The sequence below is a fragment of the Argiope bruennichi genome, chromosome 3, assembly GCF_947563725.1.
Source record: "Argiope bruennichi chromosome 3, qqArgBrue1.1, whole genome shotgun sequence".
Classification (NCBI taxonomy): Eukaryota; Metazoa; Arthropoda; class Arachnida; order Araneae; family Araneidae; genus Argiope; species Argiope bruennichi.
Window position 1 is genome coordinate 80,170,502 of NC_079153.1, and position 16,252 is coordinate 80,186,753.

Genomic DNA, 16,252 nt, shown 5'->3' on the forward strand with positions numbered 1-16,252 from the left:
AAAAAAAATAAGCAGAAACTTTCTTCAAAGTTTATCCAATTGGTTGATATCCAAAAAAATAAGTCGAAGAGTAATAAAAAGAAGATGGAAAATGTACAAGAAATGAAATGTTAAACGTTCATTAAGAAACATTTTATGTTCTTGGATATCTGATAATGCAGACATACCGAAATTTGCTTTCATTAGTATAAGATGATTGATTGGCACGCTCAGGATTGAATTAAAAGTCACGTATCCATTTGTCAAGAATTTTGACATAAGAGAAAATAAAAATTTAAAAAAAAATCCGTTTATTTTTTTAGTCAATAAAGAAACATTTCAAAGAAAGGTTAAGAAGTTGTTAAAAATAAATTTAACCGGAACAAATTTTATACAAAATATTTAATCACTATTCTTACCAAAACTGACAACATTGCAGCTGCTTTGGATTACATAACTTTAATTACTTATCGTACAATTATGCATATTTGCGCCAATTAAAATGTTCCATTTCTTAACACTTAAATATTGAGTAGCTTAATATCTTATTAACTGATTGCTATATTTTAATAGAATTTTGCTTATAAGATGGTATACTATCTGTAAGTAGCATCATCTGATAAGAATGATTAAAAATTGGGAAAAATGCTCCATAGGCAGAGAGTTGGACATTAAGCTATCAAATTTGATAAATAATTACTTCCTAATCAAGAGGTACTTACTTAGAAAGAATTTCTCAAAGTTTTAAAATAAATTGAAATTTTACCACTTTTTCCTTCATCATCGGTGAATATACTACACAAAAATCATTTTGACATCACTTTAAAATTAAAAAATAAGGTTTTTAGCAATATAAATTTTATTTCTACCATTTTGTCTCTAGTTTTAATTAATATTTCAAAATATTCTAAATATATTTTATAACAATATTTTTGTTGTTGTTTTAACAACAATTTACACAAAATATTATCGTAATATTATTTCCCAACAATATTAAATGCACTTTTTTGTCTGCGTTCTTTAAGCTTTCATACAAATAAGAGTAAATAGTTAAAAATAATGTAAATGCAGATGAATCAACCCTAAAACAGCATCATGCTATGATGTTTCGGACAAGATGTTCGAATCTTCTTTTTTGTATTCTAAGCACATAATAATTTTACTTAATTAAATTTAGTTCAGAATTTATGATCAACATTTATTTTAAATTTGCGCTTTTATATTCTTTATCCTCATTTATAAAATTTTGGACAACTAAAGTCGAACAATAAAAATATTTGCAATAGGAATATAAACAAATAGATATGTAGAGACTATTTTCGTGCTTTTCCCAATAAATTTTTTTTATGAAATAGCTAAAATAAAGAAATAATAATTGAATTTTATGTTTTTGCATTTTTAAAATGGCCTAAAATGTAACCCATCTTTCAAATGATGATGATTTCAAAGTTTTTTTCTTGATTTTCATGTGACTTTCGAAAAATATTTTATCTATTGATACATCTTTGCAAAAACATATAAATAATTCTGATTCAGAATATGCAGCAAAACCCTATTTTTTAAATATTAAAATTATTAGTTTATATTTTGATTTAAAAAAAAAGGATTGCCAGAATGAAAAAAAAATTAATGCAATTTGTCTAAAAGTAAACTGTCAGATATGAATATAATTATTCATTAAATATCTTCTTTTTTCTTAATCTATTTTTATTCTGGTATTCGTAAACTATGACTGACGATTCTGAAAGTACCGAATAAAATAATACTGGTGTAATTGAAATTTTTAATTTGGCTTCTTCTTTAATATTCTTCAATATAAAAAAATTAGTAGAAAAATAATTTAAATTAATGATAATAACAAGCTATTTTATGGAAGTTTTTATTTTTTATTTTGATCAATTCATTGGTCACTTTCATATTTTCTTGTTTATGTCAAAGTTACAGGTATACGAAAAGCTCATTCATCTAAAAAGAGGTCGCTGGTAACTCGATAGCAATTGAAATAAGCAAAGAGTAGGAGGAATTGCTCATCTTAAAATGGCACTCAGAGAAAATCTGAAAGCAACTCGCAAACGCTCTTTCTTCAATTCAGCTACGTCAGATCTTCTCTCGCTTGAGAGATTTCCCTCTCTCTTAAGAAAATTGAATCATCAGTTTGAAACAGGGAATGAATTCAGAGATTAGTCTTCGAAGTAAATTAAAAATATGTTTTCTATATTTTTTATTTATTATTTCCTTAACCAAACTTTTATATAATATTCATTATCGGAGAACTGATTGGTAGCTTTCCTTCTTTGTTTATCGATAACAATGAATTCTATGTAATAAAACACTCTTTACAAACATATACACTAAAAAAAAATCATTTGTTTTGGACGGGGCCGACTATTTTTTTTCAAGCTGCTGGTTCAACCATTATCAATAGATTTAAACTAAACGCACGAGTAAAAAAATCGAGTCAGATTGTCAATGATGGATTTAATTATAATTAAATCCATTATTGCGTGCAAATCCATTATTACATGCGAAGTTAAATTGATTAATAATTCATACGCTGAGAAAAGTTAGAACGTGTTTCAGTTCCACGGTATCCTTATACGAGTCATTCCTTGTCATAAGCTTTCCATGTAAATCATAAAAGTTCTACAGTGAAAATAAGGAAAACAACAATTCACTTCCATTTTTTTAAAATAAAGATTTGCCTCCGTAGATTGCACGATACTATAAGTAATCTACACAATTTTTAAAAATTAAAAATGCCTTCAAACAACGCGAAGAATTTTAGTTGTTTTTGGCAGTTTTTTGTTTTGTTTTTTGGTTAGTATTAATTAGTTAGACATATTGTTTATCCTCATGTCTATAAACTTCACTTTACATGTAACAAATAATAACAAATATATTTTAATAGGAAACGTTTAATATATTGCCAGAATCATGAACTCATGAAAATGAAGTTATGTTTATGATTCTGAAGATTATTTCATGATTATGAAGTTATGATCGCTTTAGGTAACTAGATCTCCTTCATTGGTAAGAAAAGAACTCAGCAATGTCATGTGAACCTACATTAACAATAACGATTTAAAATCTGTGAATGTTAAACGACACACTAAAACATTTAAATCAGCGTCTTTGAAAAAATAAGTATTTACACTTTAAACCAGCAACTAAAACGATTTTGTGCTTTAATTATTTCAGAAATTGCATGCTGACTGGTTTCCGTTGGAAAAGTCTATGTACACAATGAGCAGAGCACATGAAAGAAATTAAAATGCCATTTTTTTAATATCTGCAATTTGAGGGAATCATAAGCATAAAGCTGAAAACTAAAACTAAAGGCTTAACTGACATCAAATATAACAAATATAGCCGGCGAAGCAGATGGTCGTCTTAGATAATTAGATCTCCCTCATCGGTAGAAAAAAGACTCAGTAACGTTACATGATCTTACATTATGAAGGAGATTAAAAATTCAATGAAAATTAAATTACATGTCCTATAGTATTTAAACCATAGACTTTGAAAAGATAAGTATTTGAACTTTAAGCTGACATATAAAACACTTTTTCTCAATAAATATTTCAGAAATCACAAGAAGTACAATTAAAATCGAGTAAAATATTAAAATTTGACATATATTTTGATTATTTAATTAAATATATAAGAAAGAATTAATTAAAAATAATAAATGGTAGAAATATCACAGTTAGTTAGAAATGAACCCCAATATGACATGTACAAATTTCATGTCGTAAATGTGTAGCAGTGTTAAAGCATATCGTTGAGGAATTCATCAAGACATAGTTTCACAAAATATTTAATTTTTAGTAGCCATTAATTCCGTTTAACCAGCTGGTTGGCAAAGGCGGTTAGTTAATAATATTTAAAGTAAAGCATTGAACTGTCAGTATTCATTAGAAAAGTGGTCATATCGGATTAGTTGAAAAAACGAGAAAATAATGCTGGTTATGGGGAAGAACATAAACATAATTATAAAATTTTATTTTCTCAAGTTTCGCGTTAAAAATTGGAAGTTGTACAATTTTTTGTGATCCCGAAAGCATATGAAATCGCAATGGAAGGAAAGTATCAATAATTACGCATTAAAACAATAAAATATTTCATATTTTTCACTAATGCAGAACTTGTAAAATTAATTTACTCTGTGTGAGTGCATATTAAGAACAAATATCTCAATAAGTCCGCAGTATTTCTAAATATGAGACTGCATTTCTTTTTTATAGAAATTAAACCTATAGTACAAGTTCACAAATCATTTTTCCCAAGAATAATTGATTATAGATGATATTTACCTTCATCGTATGCTGATGCAAAATAATTTCAATAGTGTTTTAATTTGTTTTGGCAAGGAACTATTATTATTAGCAAAATTAAATAGAAGTCTAAAATAAATATTATGATGATAATTCCAGTCTTTGATTTTTAAAATAACCTAAGCTCTTATCAACAGACATTTTTTTGGCCGAAATATGATATGACAACAGAATATATTTCAAAAAGGAAAGATTAATTTAAAAGGAAGAAAGATTTAAAAAAAAAAAAAAAAAAAAAAAACGAAAAGAAGAGAAGTCAGCTAGACTCTTCTAGGAAGCCACTTCATTGGAAAAGGAATTAATAACCCGTTTTAAAACAACACTACGGCTATTTTGGGACAGATCTCGTAATTTTGAACCTTGGTAAGATGACGAGAATGGCATCTGAGCTAGCATCTCCTCTCCAAGCTTCCGCTCTACACCAGCGTGAGGACATTTGACACAGACAGATTTAGCATGCATCACACCAGCTTACATGATGTTTTCACGATTGAAGCAAACTTAGAAACCTCTGGTCTCGAAGCCAAAAACTTGTCACTAGGCTACCACGCCTTCTAGAAGAAGGAAGTTACAATTTTCACGATACTTATCTTTTTATGCAGAGATTGTCTAATTAGAATGTGTTTGATTTGAATTCTTCAGTTTTTCGAATTTTTTTTTATTCCGGTCTTACAAGCATATTGATAGAATATTGCCAACCATTCGAATTTATTTTACTAGCTCGAAATAAAAATAAAAACTTCAAAAATGTTTTCATTTCCGAATTGGTTTTTGTTAGGCAAATATATCTGTATCATGTTCCTAATGCAACATCAATATGTAAGTGAATATTTTTAAATACCTTTAACTCATTTGTGAATTATTTGCTGTACAATGTATTTTATGAACTGACAGGGAGTCCCCCCCCCCCGCCATGTTCCGAGTTCGAAAATGTACAATGTATTCAATAAAAACAGCAATTAAAAATCTTTACTTTTTAAATTTTAGTATTTTTGATATGAATTATGCTATTTATTTTGAAGTTTATTAAGCAGCTGCTGCACTCAAACGTATATTGTTTCTCTATTAAAATTATTTATTGACTGAAATTATTAATTATAACTATTTCAACTGTTTAAATTATAATTAATAACAAAACTATTAAAATTTCTCACCGCTTATTTACTAATTGTGTATTATTTATTGAAATTATCAGAAGAAATCCGTACTTTTGTTTTAAAATTATCATTTTTTCGTACTCATTTTTAATACCCGTTTTTTTAAATCCGGAATTTTGCATAAAATTGTGTTTATTGTTTATCCAATTAGCTTTAAGTTAGCCATTTTTCACTTCCTATTCTTCATGAAAAAGAACAAATGGCAGACCAAAGCATAAAATCAAGGCCATCTGGTCACTTAGATGAGGACTTATACAGAAAAAAAAATGCAAGGGCTTATTTTTGATATTTTTAAAAGAATTTTGCAGGAAGATTAATATCCTGTTATAGTAAAATCCTTTCTCACAACAAATAAAAACCTAACTAAACACCAAATTATATGTATGCTTTTTCTTTGGCATTCCAACAAACAAGAGAAAGAGCCATTTGCTCCTATGAGAAAGAAAGAGAGAAAACGATCATCCTGTGTTGAACGTCAATTGACATTGAGGCGGCTTCCGCTGTACGGCGCTAGTGTCTCCTGCTCCCAACATGTATCCGCATCAGCTCTCTCTCCATACCATTATAGATCGGCATCCCTGCTGCTCGTATGAACCGGAGCTCTTCTAGGTAACAGCAGCTCTTGTCTTTAGACGATTGACCATGCCTTCGGCCGAAGCGAACGGGACCATGAACCGGGTCCCGACCAGCCCTCCGGGGTCCCCCACCAAAGAGGCCCCCAAGTACAGAGAGCGGGAGCAATGGGGCAACAAGATCGAGTTCGTCCTCTCCTGCATGGGTTTCTGTATCGGGCTGGGAAATGTTTGGAGGTTTCCATACCTATGCTACAAGAATGGAGGAGGTGAGTTCCTTTGTTTGATTCTGCAGATGCAGTCCGGCTGTTGGCTGCGCTTGTTAGACAATAAAATGAAATGAAATGAGAAATTCGGATGAATGTGGAAAATAGCTTATGATTTTTTTTCTAAATAAAAAAAAAAATGAAAAATGAATGTAAAACTTTTACGTTAATACGGTTGTCAGAAATTCAAAAATCCGGTTAAAGATAATTAAAATTTCTTATTGGGCGCAGTTAGGCAACAGGAAACCAATAATCATATTATGGATTTCGGATTTAGTGTTGTAAATTTGTCTTAAGGACTTGAAATTTGCTATTCAAAATTAGATCAGTCGCTGAAAAAAACTATTTTTACGATTATAATTTTTTTTCTTCTTATAATAAAACAAATTCTTTATTATAATTTGTTTATAAAAAAGAATAGAGTTATCCCAAAATATTCATTTGAAGATGGATCTGAAATGCATATTTGCGATCAATCATTTAAAGCTGCATTGTGTGTCCACGAAATTACATTTTAAATTCATGATGCTTCAGTTATTTCATGGTTATTTGTTCATATTTAGTCTTTCTAATGATAATTCAATCGTTTTAGTGTTACACATGGGTTTTATAGAAAAATTGTTAATATTAGAATTGTTCCACTTATCTTTTGGGTTTTAAAATTTTGGATAAATGATCCTTATTTTAGATAATGAAGGATAATTTGCAATAAATAGAGAAGCTGTTTATTAGTGGCTTAAAAACCCTTATTATATGGTTCATATTATTTTTATTAGCATATTTCCGATACAAAAGACTAGGCAGATGCTTAGAACTTTAGTCAGATCGGTTAAAAATGTTATTAGCTTAGTTGTCAAGTATATAAAATTGTATAAAAATTCAAATTCTATGAATTATAAAAATTTAGAACAGCAGTGTGCGTTTACATTTCCTTATTAAAACTATTATTGAATGATTTAAAGCACAATGGATTCTTTATTTATAATGCCCTAGAATAAACATTTTTTGGTTAGAATAAAAATTATTTGCTGGTTAAATTACATTCCAATTGATACGGCCTCTAAAATAAGAATTTTAATTTATCTGCGTTTGAAGTCATTTATCATTTTATTAGAATCTTTTATAATATTTAAACGTTCTTATTTATTAGTAAGGAAATAATAATCTAATAAGTCTGATTACATTTTAAGGATTTTATTACTGTAGTCAATTTTTTATGACACAAAAAATAAATAAATAACGTATTTTTTCACAAGTTCTAAAATAAAAAATAATAAAATTTAAATTAAACTAAATTCTAGATTAAGTTAAAATTTCCTCGAAATTAAATTGATCAGTTATTAAAAAAAGAGTCTCAGAATGAGCACTGCATGGAGCATATTCCAAAGATGCTGATAAATATAATTAGGGACGATTACCTAAATTCACCACTGATTATATTTATCAGCATTTTTGGAAAGTAATGGAAAAGTAAAATTTTAAAAATAAAACATAAATGTAAGTCTGTGAATTAAACAATTCAAAAATTCAATTATTGTTATTTCGCTTTAAAACTATATTATCACACATTTTACTTGCTTAATAAAAGAATTATTTGTAAGTATTCTATCTTTTCGATTCTTTTGTATTTAAACTAAACCAAAAAATTAAAAAAAAAAAAATCCAGATTTTTTAAAACTTTATACTTAAGTTATAGAAAAACAAAGAAATATTTAAAGAAACCTTGCATTTTTCAATTGTTTCGTATAATCGAACACATAATTATTATTAGAAGTATTAATTTCTAAATTTATTTCAAAGTACGGTAAAAATCTTGAGGACGGCGTTTCGCTTCGGTCCATATTCATTTTAATGTGAAACAAATTTTAATAACCTCTAATGCATTTGACAGTGTCGCCTCTGTAAATTTTGAAAGCTTAAATATTTCTTTTTCGAATTTAAAACCTGTTTTTTTTTCTCCTTTCACAATTGATTTGGGGCAAGAAAAGGTTCTTATACCAATCATGGGATATATTTGAAAGAAAATACATCTTCTGACGATTTCATAAATAGCGATCAAATTTTAATGAATTGATGAACGCTCACATTTAAAATTCTTTCTGACGAAGAAAGAAATAATGAGATAAGAAAAGAAAATGGGGAAACCATTCCATATATTAAGAACGAATCGAAATATTAAAGGACGTCATAATGATAAAGGGAAAAATTTTGAAAACATAAATTTAATTCACAGATTTAAGTAGAATCCAAAATCAAACGGCACCTCAAATGAATCGAATGATTTTCGAAGCAAAATTAAAATGTCTAACTTTCCTAAAAAGAATTATTGCAGTAAAAAATGTCAATTTTAATAATAGACATAAAATATATACAATTGGTAACTTTTGGTAAATTTCTGTGATAAAATGTTCAATTTTTACGAAAAGAAAAGTTACTATAAGATAAGTTCTGTAACTGCCACTTAATTTAACCAGTTATATAATAACTTTTGCTTTTCTACATGTTATTAAATAAGAATTCCATCCTTTAATTACGTAATACAGATTCTTTTTTATTTATGGTAATGATTAATAATAGATCGTCAAATTGATCATAACATAGGTTTATATATTTCTATACTGTTACATTCAAATAAGTTATGAAAAAATCTTTCATCGGGAACAAATTTCATTGTATGTTTTTTAATTCCTATAAGTAATCGAATATATATATATTTAAATTGTATTCTATTATAGGTACTATAAATAAAAATATAAGATAAAATTGCGTTTTATTTCAAAAAATATTTTTTGTGATTTATAAGCCATTTAAATTATAAGTTAAAGAGAGAATTATTTAAAATTAAATAAAATACTTATCTGAAATAATCAAAATACTTTATCCCTTATTTCTTATTGAAAAGCAGAGTTGTATGAGCATAAAGAAAAATTATCGCATTCTGAATCAAGATTCGATAGATATAGTTTTTATTTGGTCCTTTGACCGATGTGCTGAAGTAAATATTTTTAGCGAGATATACTGTAAAATAATATATTAGTAACGTTTATTTAACATGAAAGCAATCCAAGAAATTGATTTTTCATTAGAATCATAAAATTATTAGCTGCATATAAATATAAAGAAAAAAAACTTATTCTAATATTCTAATCTTTTATATAAACTTGATTAAAATTAGAATTGATGGACGACAGTAATAGCAAAAGGCAAGGACATGGATGCTTAATTAATGACTCCTTTTCCAGATTGTAATTTTGAATTTACGATATTGGGAAAGGTCACTTTCTAATCATTTACATCTGTTGCTCTTATTAATTGTTCGTAAATCAAGATGATAAAAGAAAGGCTAATTATTTGTTAGTTATCGGTTTTATAGGTTAGTTATTGTATCAGCTTAATATAAGAAAGTCTTTCTCTTAAAAATGTGAAAATGTAATAGAATGAGAGAAATATTCTTAGAAATAAATGTAAAATTTACATAAATTTGTAGTAGCTATTATGTAATAATTAGTTAATGAAAAATTATTAGGGAATTACACCCAATCGGCAAATCTGCTATTTTATTTAAAAGGATTGCAGTTAAGTTGGGAATCGTGGACAGTAGACACAAAAAGTTAGATCATAAGGCTGCATCTCGCCTTTGATGTTCTTCAGTTTTCAACGATAACGTTTCATATACATTCCTTTATTCTTAAATCAAATTATATTATAATCGGTATAAAGTTACGATAATTTTTTCTTCAAAATATATGACAATGCTTTCTATTATAAAGTATAATAATTATTAAAATGCTCGCAAAATTCCAAAAATATCTTGTTTTGAAAAGTCCAAATAGATTTGGCTTAATGCAATTAATATTATAAAAGAAAATCCTTTAATTATTTTATCATTTTTCCGGAAATGAAAATACTTCACAACTAAAAACTTATCAAGATGAAAACAATATCTCCCACACTCGAATGCATACTCTTATTTATAATATATAAGTTATCTCTCTGAATAAATTCAAAATTAATCACTCTGAAAATGTAAGGAAACTGACTTCATCTTAACTGTTCTCAGAAATTCAAATGAGAATCACTCAGATCCGTCTTACGCTGTAGAAAATACCTTGCATTTTAAATTCAACGAGTAACCACGCATTTCGAAACGCTTCCATCAATAATTTCAAAATTCTGCATCTGCACATTTCGCTTCTATCTAACCATCCAATATGTGATTATTCTCAGCTTCAGGCTAGGAAAGTGTAGTGGTAGTTGAAATCGATCAGTTTGATCAGAAATCGTGCCTACCCAGAGTGCTACCGAGAATCTGTTAGAGATGCATCATTGCTTTTACGTTTTCCAGAACTTCAATATTTAGTTAGCCGGTGTACTTTATATTAAGAATCGATTATAAGGATCAATTTTACTTAATGCTACACATTAATATGTTGTATTTTGTTTAATTTGTGTCATTCATTTAACTCTAGTTACTACAATTAAGTAAATCGTTTATTATTAACTACGGAAAACATTTAAATCTATTACGCATAATTACATATAATTTTAATATTATATCTTAGATAAATTACAAAAAATTAGCTTTTTTTCCCTTTTTTTTCTATAATTTGATTCAATTGCGAAACGGTTACATGAATTCTATTGTGGAATATATTTGAGTTTTAAAACCAGTTATATTTTATGCTGAAGAACAAAGTAAAATAACTTGTTCGCATGAAATTCACAATGGGCATACTATCCATAAATAATAGAATACAGAGTATTCGACTCAGAATGACCCACCCCTATTTATTGACTGCATATCTGAATACCATCATTACAACGAAGCTTCAATGAATTTCCCCAAAGGAACTATATGATTCATTCGAAAATCGATACCAGTGCCAGCTGATATGAGACTGTTTCGTTTAATCATTCAGGTGTTGTTTCGAAGCGAAGTAATCGTGTAGTTAGCGCAGGATGAAAGTTAATTCTGCTTGATTCGTTTAAATTGCGTGCTTTAATTATATACGTTATATTCTGATTTAATTAAATGAGTTAATAATGAATGCATGAGATCATAATCGTCAGTCACACAGATCTTCCACTTCATTATGAATGGTGAGATTGACGAGGGAATGATTTTGGGCATGAAAAAATGGTACCAAAAATTTATATATCCTTTCCTTTTCTTAATTTTCGTCGTTTTGCTCGTTTTTTTGAAATTTTTTCTTAAATTATATATAGAAAATTTGAGGAGAATGATAATTAATTCATTGATGCATTTCGGAATTTTTTTTTTTTGAATTTTTCAATTTTTTCCCCCGTAATTCAATTTAATTATTAAACGCAATACAGTAGAATTCCAATTATCTGAAGCAAACTCGATCTGGATTATCGAACAGCCGGATCATGATTCAATAATTGAAGGAAAAATATATTTCTTAAAAGAAATAAAGGAACGGTATTTGCTTATGACTAAAATAATGCTATTTACATTTTACGTAACATCTTTGAAGTAAAGCACTGTTTATGTTTACTTCGAGGGATTAGCGCAAAACGACTTTAAATGAAATATAATTAAATACTTCTAATGCAAATTCATTTAATATAATAATCTTAAAGTTTTTAAAGATGGTATCGATATATTATCGATACAGTACTGAAAACAATAGTCAAAATTTAAAAATTTATCATAAAAGTGAGAAAAATAATATCTTTATTACATATCTTATACATTTTTATTTTATATGATTTTTTTTTTGTACGTGAAGACAGACAATGAATTAAAACCTTTTAATCATCGCCTGACGTACCGACTGTCTGTGAATAAATATAGCGTTGTGAATCTAAATAAATTGACTGAATGTTTTTTCATTAGCGTTTTGGCAAATAAAATACGTTTAAAGTTTTTCAATGAAGCCAAATGCGTCGTTAATGAAAGGCAGAATAAGAACTTCACGTTCTTCTTCATTAATGCTTAAAATTACAACAAAAGTTAATTAAAGGAATTAAATCATTCAATTAATTCATTAATTAAAGGAAAATAAGGACAAAGAGACAATGATGGAAGCAGAAAATTTGCGAATTTAAAGAAGAGGGAAAATAATATACAACCGATGCTTCTTATCCTTGCGTCATATGGCCAAAGTACTTCATAATTACAATGGTCACGATTGAATCAGGAGTAAGATAAAACGACACATAAATGATAAACTTTAAAACGATGCTCTACCGTAATAAAATAGCACTGTGTGAACATATCAAAGTTATATAAAAATATATCGTTATCTTTAGTCAAGAAGATAAGCTAATCTTAGTTCTTAATAAACTAATCTTAAAGTTTTTAATAAACTGATTCTTAATAAAGTTCTTGCTTCTTTGAATAACTGAAATTTGAATAATTAGTTTCTACTATAATAACAAAGTGATATCAAAACTTTATCGAACATTTAATCGGCTAAAATGTTCATGCTACAGCGCATTCACTTTTCAATGTTAAATTATTTCCTTTACTGTTCGCTTGAAATCAATTAAACGTGAAAACAGACTCGATTTAATTTTCTTCCCCAGATTTTATAATTTTGTTCCTTTTCAATGTAAAGGGCCCCGTGAAAGAGTAAGAATCTATTCATAGTAAAAAATGAATGCGATATACGTTTTTTAAGGTTGGCAGTTATCCATTATTCACAAATTTATTTCGTTATTCACAATTTTTTTTATGTGTATAAAAAAGTGAAGGTTTCTTTTAATACTTGGATTCAAGTGCCAAATTCGAAAGGAAACACCTACTTTATTTTCTTAGAATTTATGTTGCGTAAAAATACTAGCATCGAAAAGGATGATTAACTGTCTAAATATAACGCTTTAGAATTTCCGCAAACCCCGAAATCGACGCTAAATGAACTACTTTTAAAAATATCCCAATATCTGATTGTGCTGTACAGTTTAACAAGTTATTTCGAGGTAGAAAATAAAGCATCCAGAGTAATTAGATAAAACAGCTGTCAGCAGTAAAGCAAAAATCGTTACGTTAACACCCAGTAGAGTGTTTGAAGTACAGTTTTAGATAATTTTTAAGATAAAGAATTCACAACTGATATAAATTATATATTACAGCTTTTAAAACTTTTTCTATGTTGTATCTTTCACATTATTCTATTTAAATATATTTCAAAAATGAAAGTTAAGTGGTATTTTGAAAATTAAGATAACATTACACATAAATGCGATAAATTATTTTAGAACTAACCGCACAAAAATTCGCTTTTTTCTCTCTATTCATCCACATATTTTAAATGATTTCCATCGAAAAACAAATTCGACATGCAATTTTAGCTTGTCTTGATTTATTGTAAATAATAAAAGTTATCTCTTTTTACTGGGTAGCTCGTAAATTACTACAGCTTGCGTTTAACTTACTTTTATTACAATTTCTTTCTTTTTTTTCTTTTCCGATTCTCATGGAGATATCATACTAATAGTATTTAGAAAAGTTCTTTTCTAAGTTTGGATTATTATTTTATTGTTAATCTGTTACGAAAATGCTTAAATTAAAGAAATACAGAAAATGGAAATACTTGATGTCTTCTAATATTTTTCACTGTTTATTTTACCTATATAACATGAAACGTTACTAAACTATAAATTATATGCAGCTATGAATTTGTAACTGTATATTCGTCAACAAAAGAACAAAAAAAAAAAAAAAATGAAACACATTTGTACCTTTTTTTTATTTACTATCGCATCTTCATAAAAGTGGTGTCGATGGAGATAACTTGAGAGAACAGGTTTGTTCCGATCAACAAACTAATTAACCGCGTTAATTAACTACAATCTCGAAATTTTTGCATTACGGGAATCAATTTTATTACTGAATCTATTTGTAGTCATGAAAATAAACTCCAATAAAATTGTGTGGAATTCTAATGATAATTTCATAGGTTATAGGGTTTTGAAAAATTATACTTCCAATGTTAAATGAATTAATTTTCTGCAATTCTCGCAAACCATTATATTTTTCACAAGAAAATTTTTCACTAACTAAAAATTATCATATTTCATTGAAACAAGAAATAAGTGTATAAATAAGCCAAATTTAATATTTTTTATGATTTTTAAATAAGAATGTGGTGGGAAATGTGAATTGTAACATAGTAAAATTTTTGCATGAGAAAAAAACTGACATGCTAAAATGTCGGATTCAAAATAAAAAAAAATTCTACGCATACCCCCCAAATAGTTGTTGAAATATTCTCGAAAATTAAAGCATTCTCACAGTAAATTTTGAAATCCGGTTTTTGAGCTACTATATATTTGTATTTATAGATCTACTATCCGTGAAACACGAATTTCAACGACTATTACAATATTGCAGTTAGCTGAATATTAAATTTATTTCATGATCAGATTATTTTAATTTAACATGAATTTTGCCTCCCCGCCCCTTTTTGGAAAAAATGAATGTTTATTTATTTATTTGCTAAAACGATATAAAATTTAATAGCGGGACTTGTGAAAATGCATAATCAATTTTTATTCTTTACCAGCAGTTATCATTTACAAGTAAATGAAATAAATTTCATGTACAATTTCTTACATTTCAATAAGTTAATTAATACTAATATAAGAAAGTCAATTAGAATCTATTATTTATATATTCAATGGGTTAATGTTGTGCACTCATTCATAAATTTCTTTGATTAGGATATTTTCAAAATACAATTAAAATGATATTCTCAGAGTTATAAAGCTCGTCTTTGCAGTTGCGTTTGTGTAAAGGAAGAATTTTGAATCTCTAATTCGAAAAACTGTTGCATGATAAGATACCGGACTGAGTTAATTTATATTTGTTCACCTTGGTTGCATCAGCTATTATGTTACAGTAAGAGTATTCTTCCATTTGCCTTTCTTACAAAAGCTTTTCAAAGTAATAGTTTTTGTCTTTTTCTTTCAGTGAATAGTTTTCGCATTCCTCATCACGCAGTTTATATATTACATACTCCCCAATTCATATATTTTTCATTAACACGTTAAAAATAATAAAATTATCATGTAACTCACAATTCTAAACTTAATAATTTTTTTTTGTATGCTACCAAAATATGAATTTCTTAAACTTCTTCGTTTATGTATACCTTCGCTTAAAATGTTTTTTCATTAGCTTAAAATGTTTTTACGGTATTCGCATCTCACCAATCAGCGATTATTTAAAAAAAAATGGTTAAACAACATATTTCATTCGTCCATGTTATTGGTCTTGCTAATTTCTTAGGCCGGGATCAACCATAAAAGCTGAATGATGAATTGATTTAAAAAGTGCCTCTTAAACCACTCTAAGGGGTCCCTGTTTTAATGTATCTTACTTTCAAGTAATTTTTTTTTATTACAACAAATACTACTCCATTTATTTCAAGCTCTAACCACAAAGGTTTGATTTTGCTGTACTGCCCTTCCTGGATATTCTCTCTTTGTTTGCCTTTGTTCTTATCTGCATCGGTCTGATTCTACTCATATCTTGTATCAGTTCAATGTTGATACTGGGTAGAGATGCTTCGCACCGAGACTCTATATGGTATATAATCTTTGTTGATTTAAAAACGCATGGACATCTTTTAATATTTAAATAAAAACTATAGTAAATAGTATAGTTAAATAAAAACTATAAAAATCATACTCATATTAAAGATAAATCTGAATCGTTTTATTTATTCTTCCGATATTTCTATGAATAAAATTAATAAAAAGTCATTTTTTGCTATTAACAATCTGAGATATACTTAATATACGGTGCACGGTGGGTTGGCTTTTTTTAAAATTACAGCCAGTCCCTCCGTTAACACAGAACTAAGCTGTATAAACAGGGATTATTGTGAGTGACTGTTATGCTCATTAACTATGCAGCTTTTGCATAAGAGGACAACAGCAGCAATATAAGCTCAAAACAACTTCAGACTATTGGT

At 27.7% G+C, this 16,252-nt stretch overlaps 1 protein-coding gene across 2 annotated transcripts in view; it reads left to right on the forward strand.

Moving 5' to 3' along the window:
- Positions 1-6,009: 6,009 nt before the first annotated feature.
- LOC129963975 (sodium- and chloride-dependent GABA transporter 2-like) overlaps positions 6,010-16,252 on the forward strand; it is an 82,238-nt gene continuing 71,995 nt past the window's right edge. The window contains exon 1 of one of the 2 annotated variants that reach the window (XM_056078614.1): positions 6,010-6,311. In XM_056078614.1, the coding sequence (XP_055934589.1) occupies positions 6,113-6,311 (199 nt within the window). In that variant the 5' untranslated portion in view covers positions 6,010-6,112. The remainder of the gene's footprint in view (positions 6,312-16,252) is intronic. The other variant, XM_056078613.1, reaches the window with a different exon arrangement.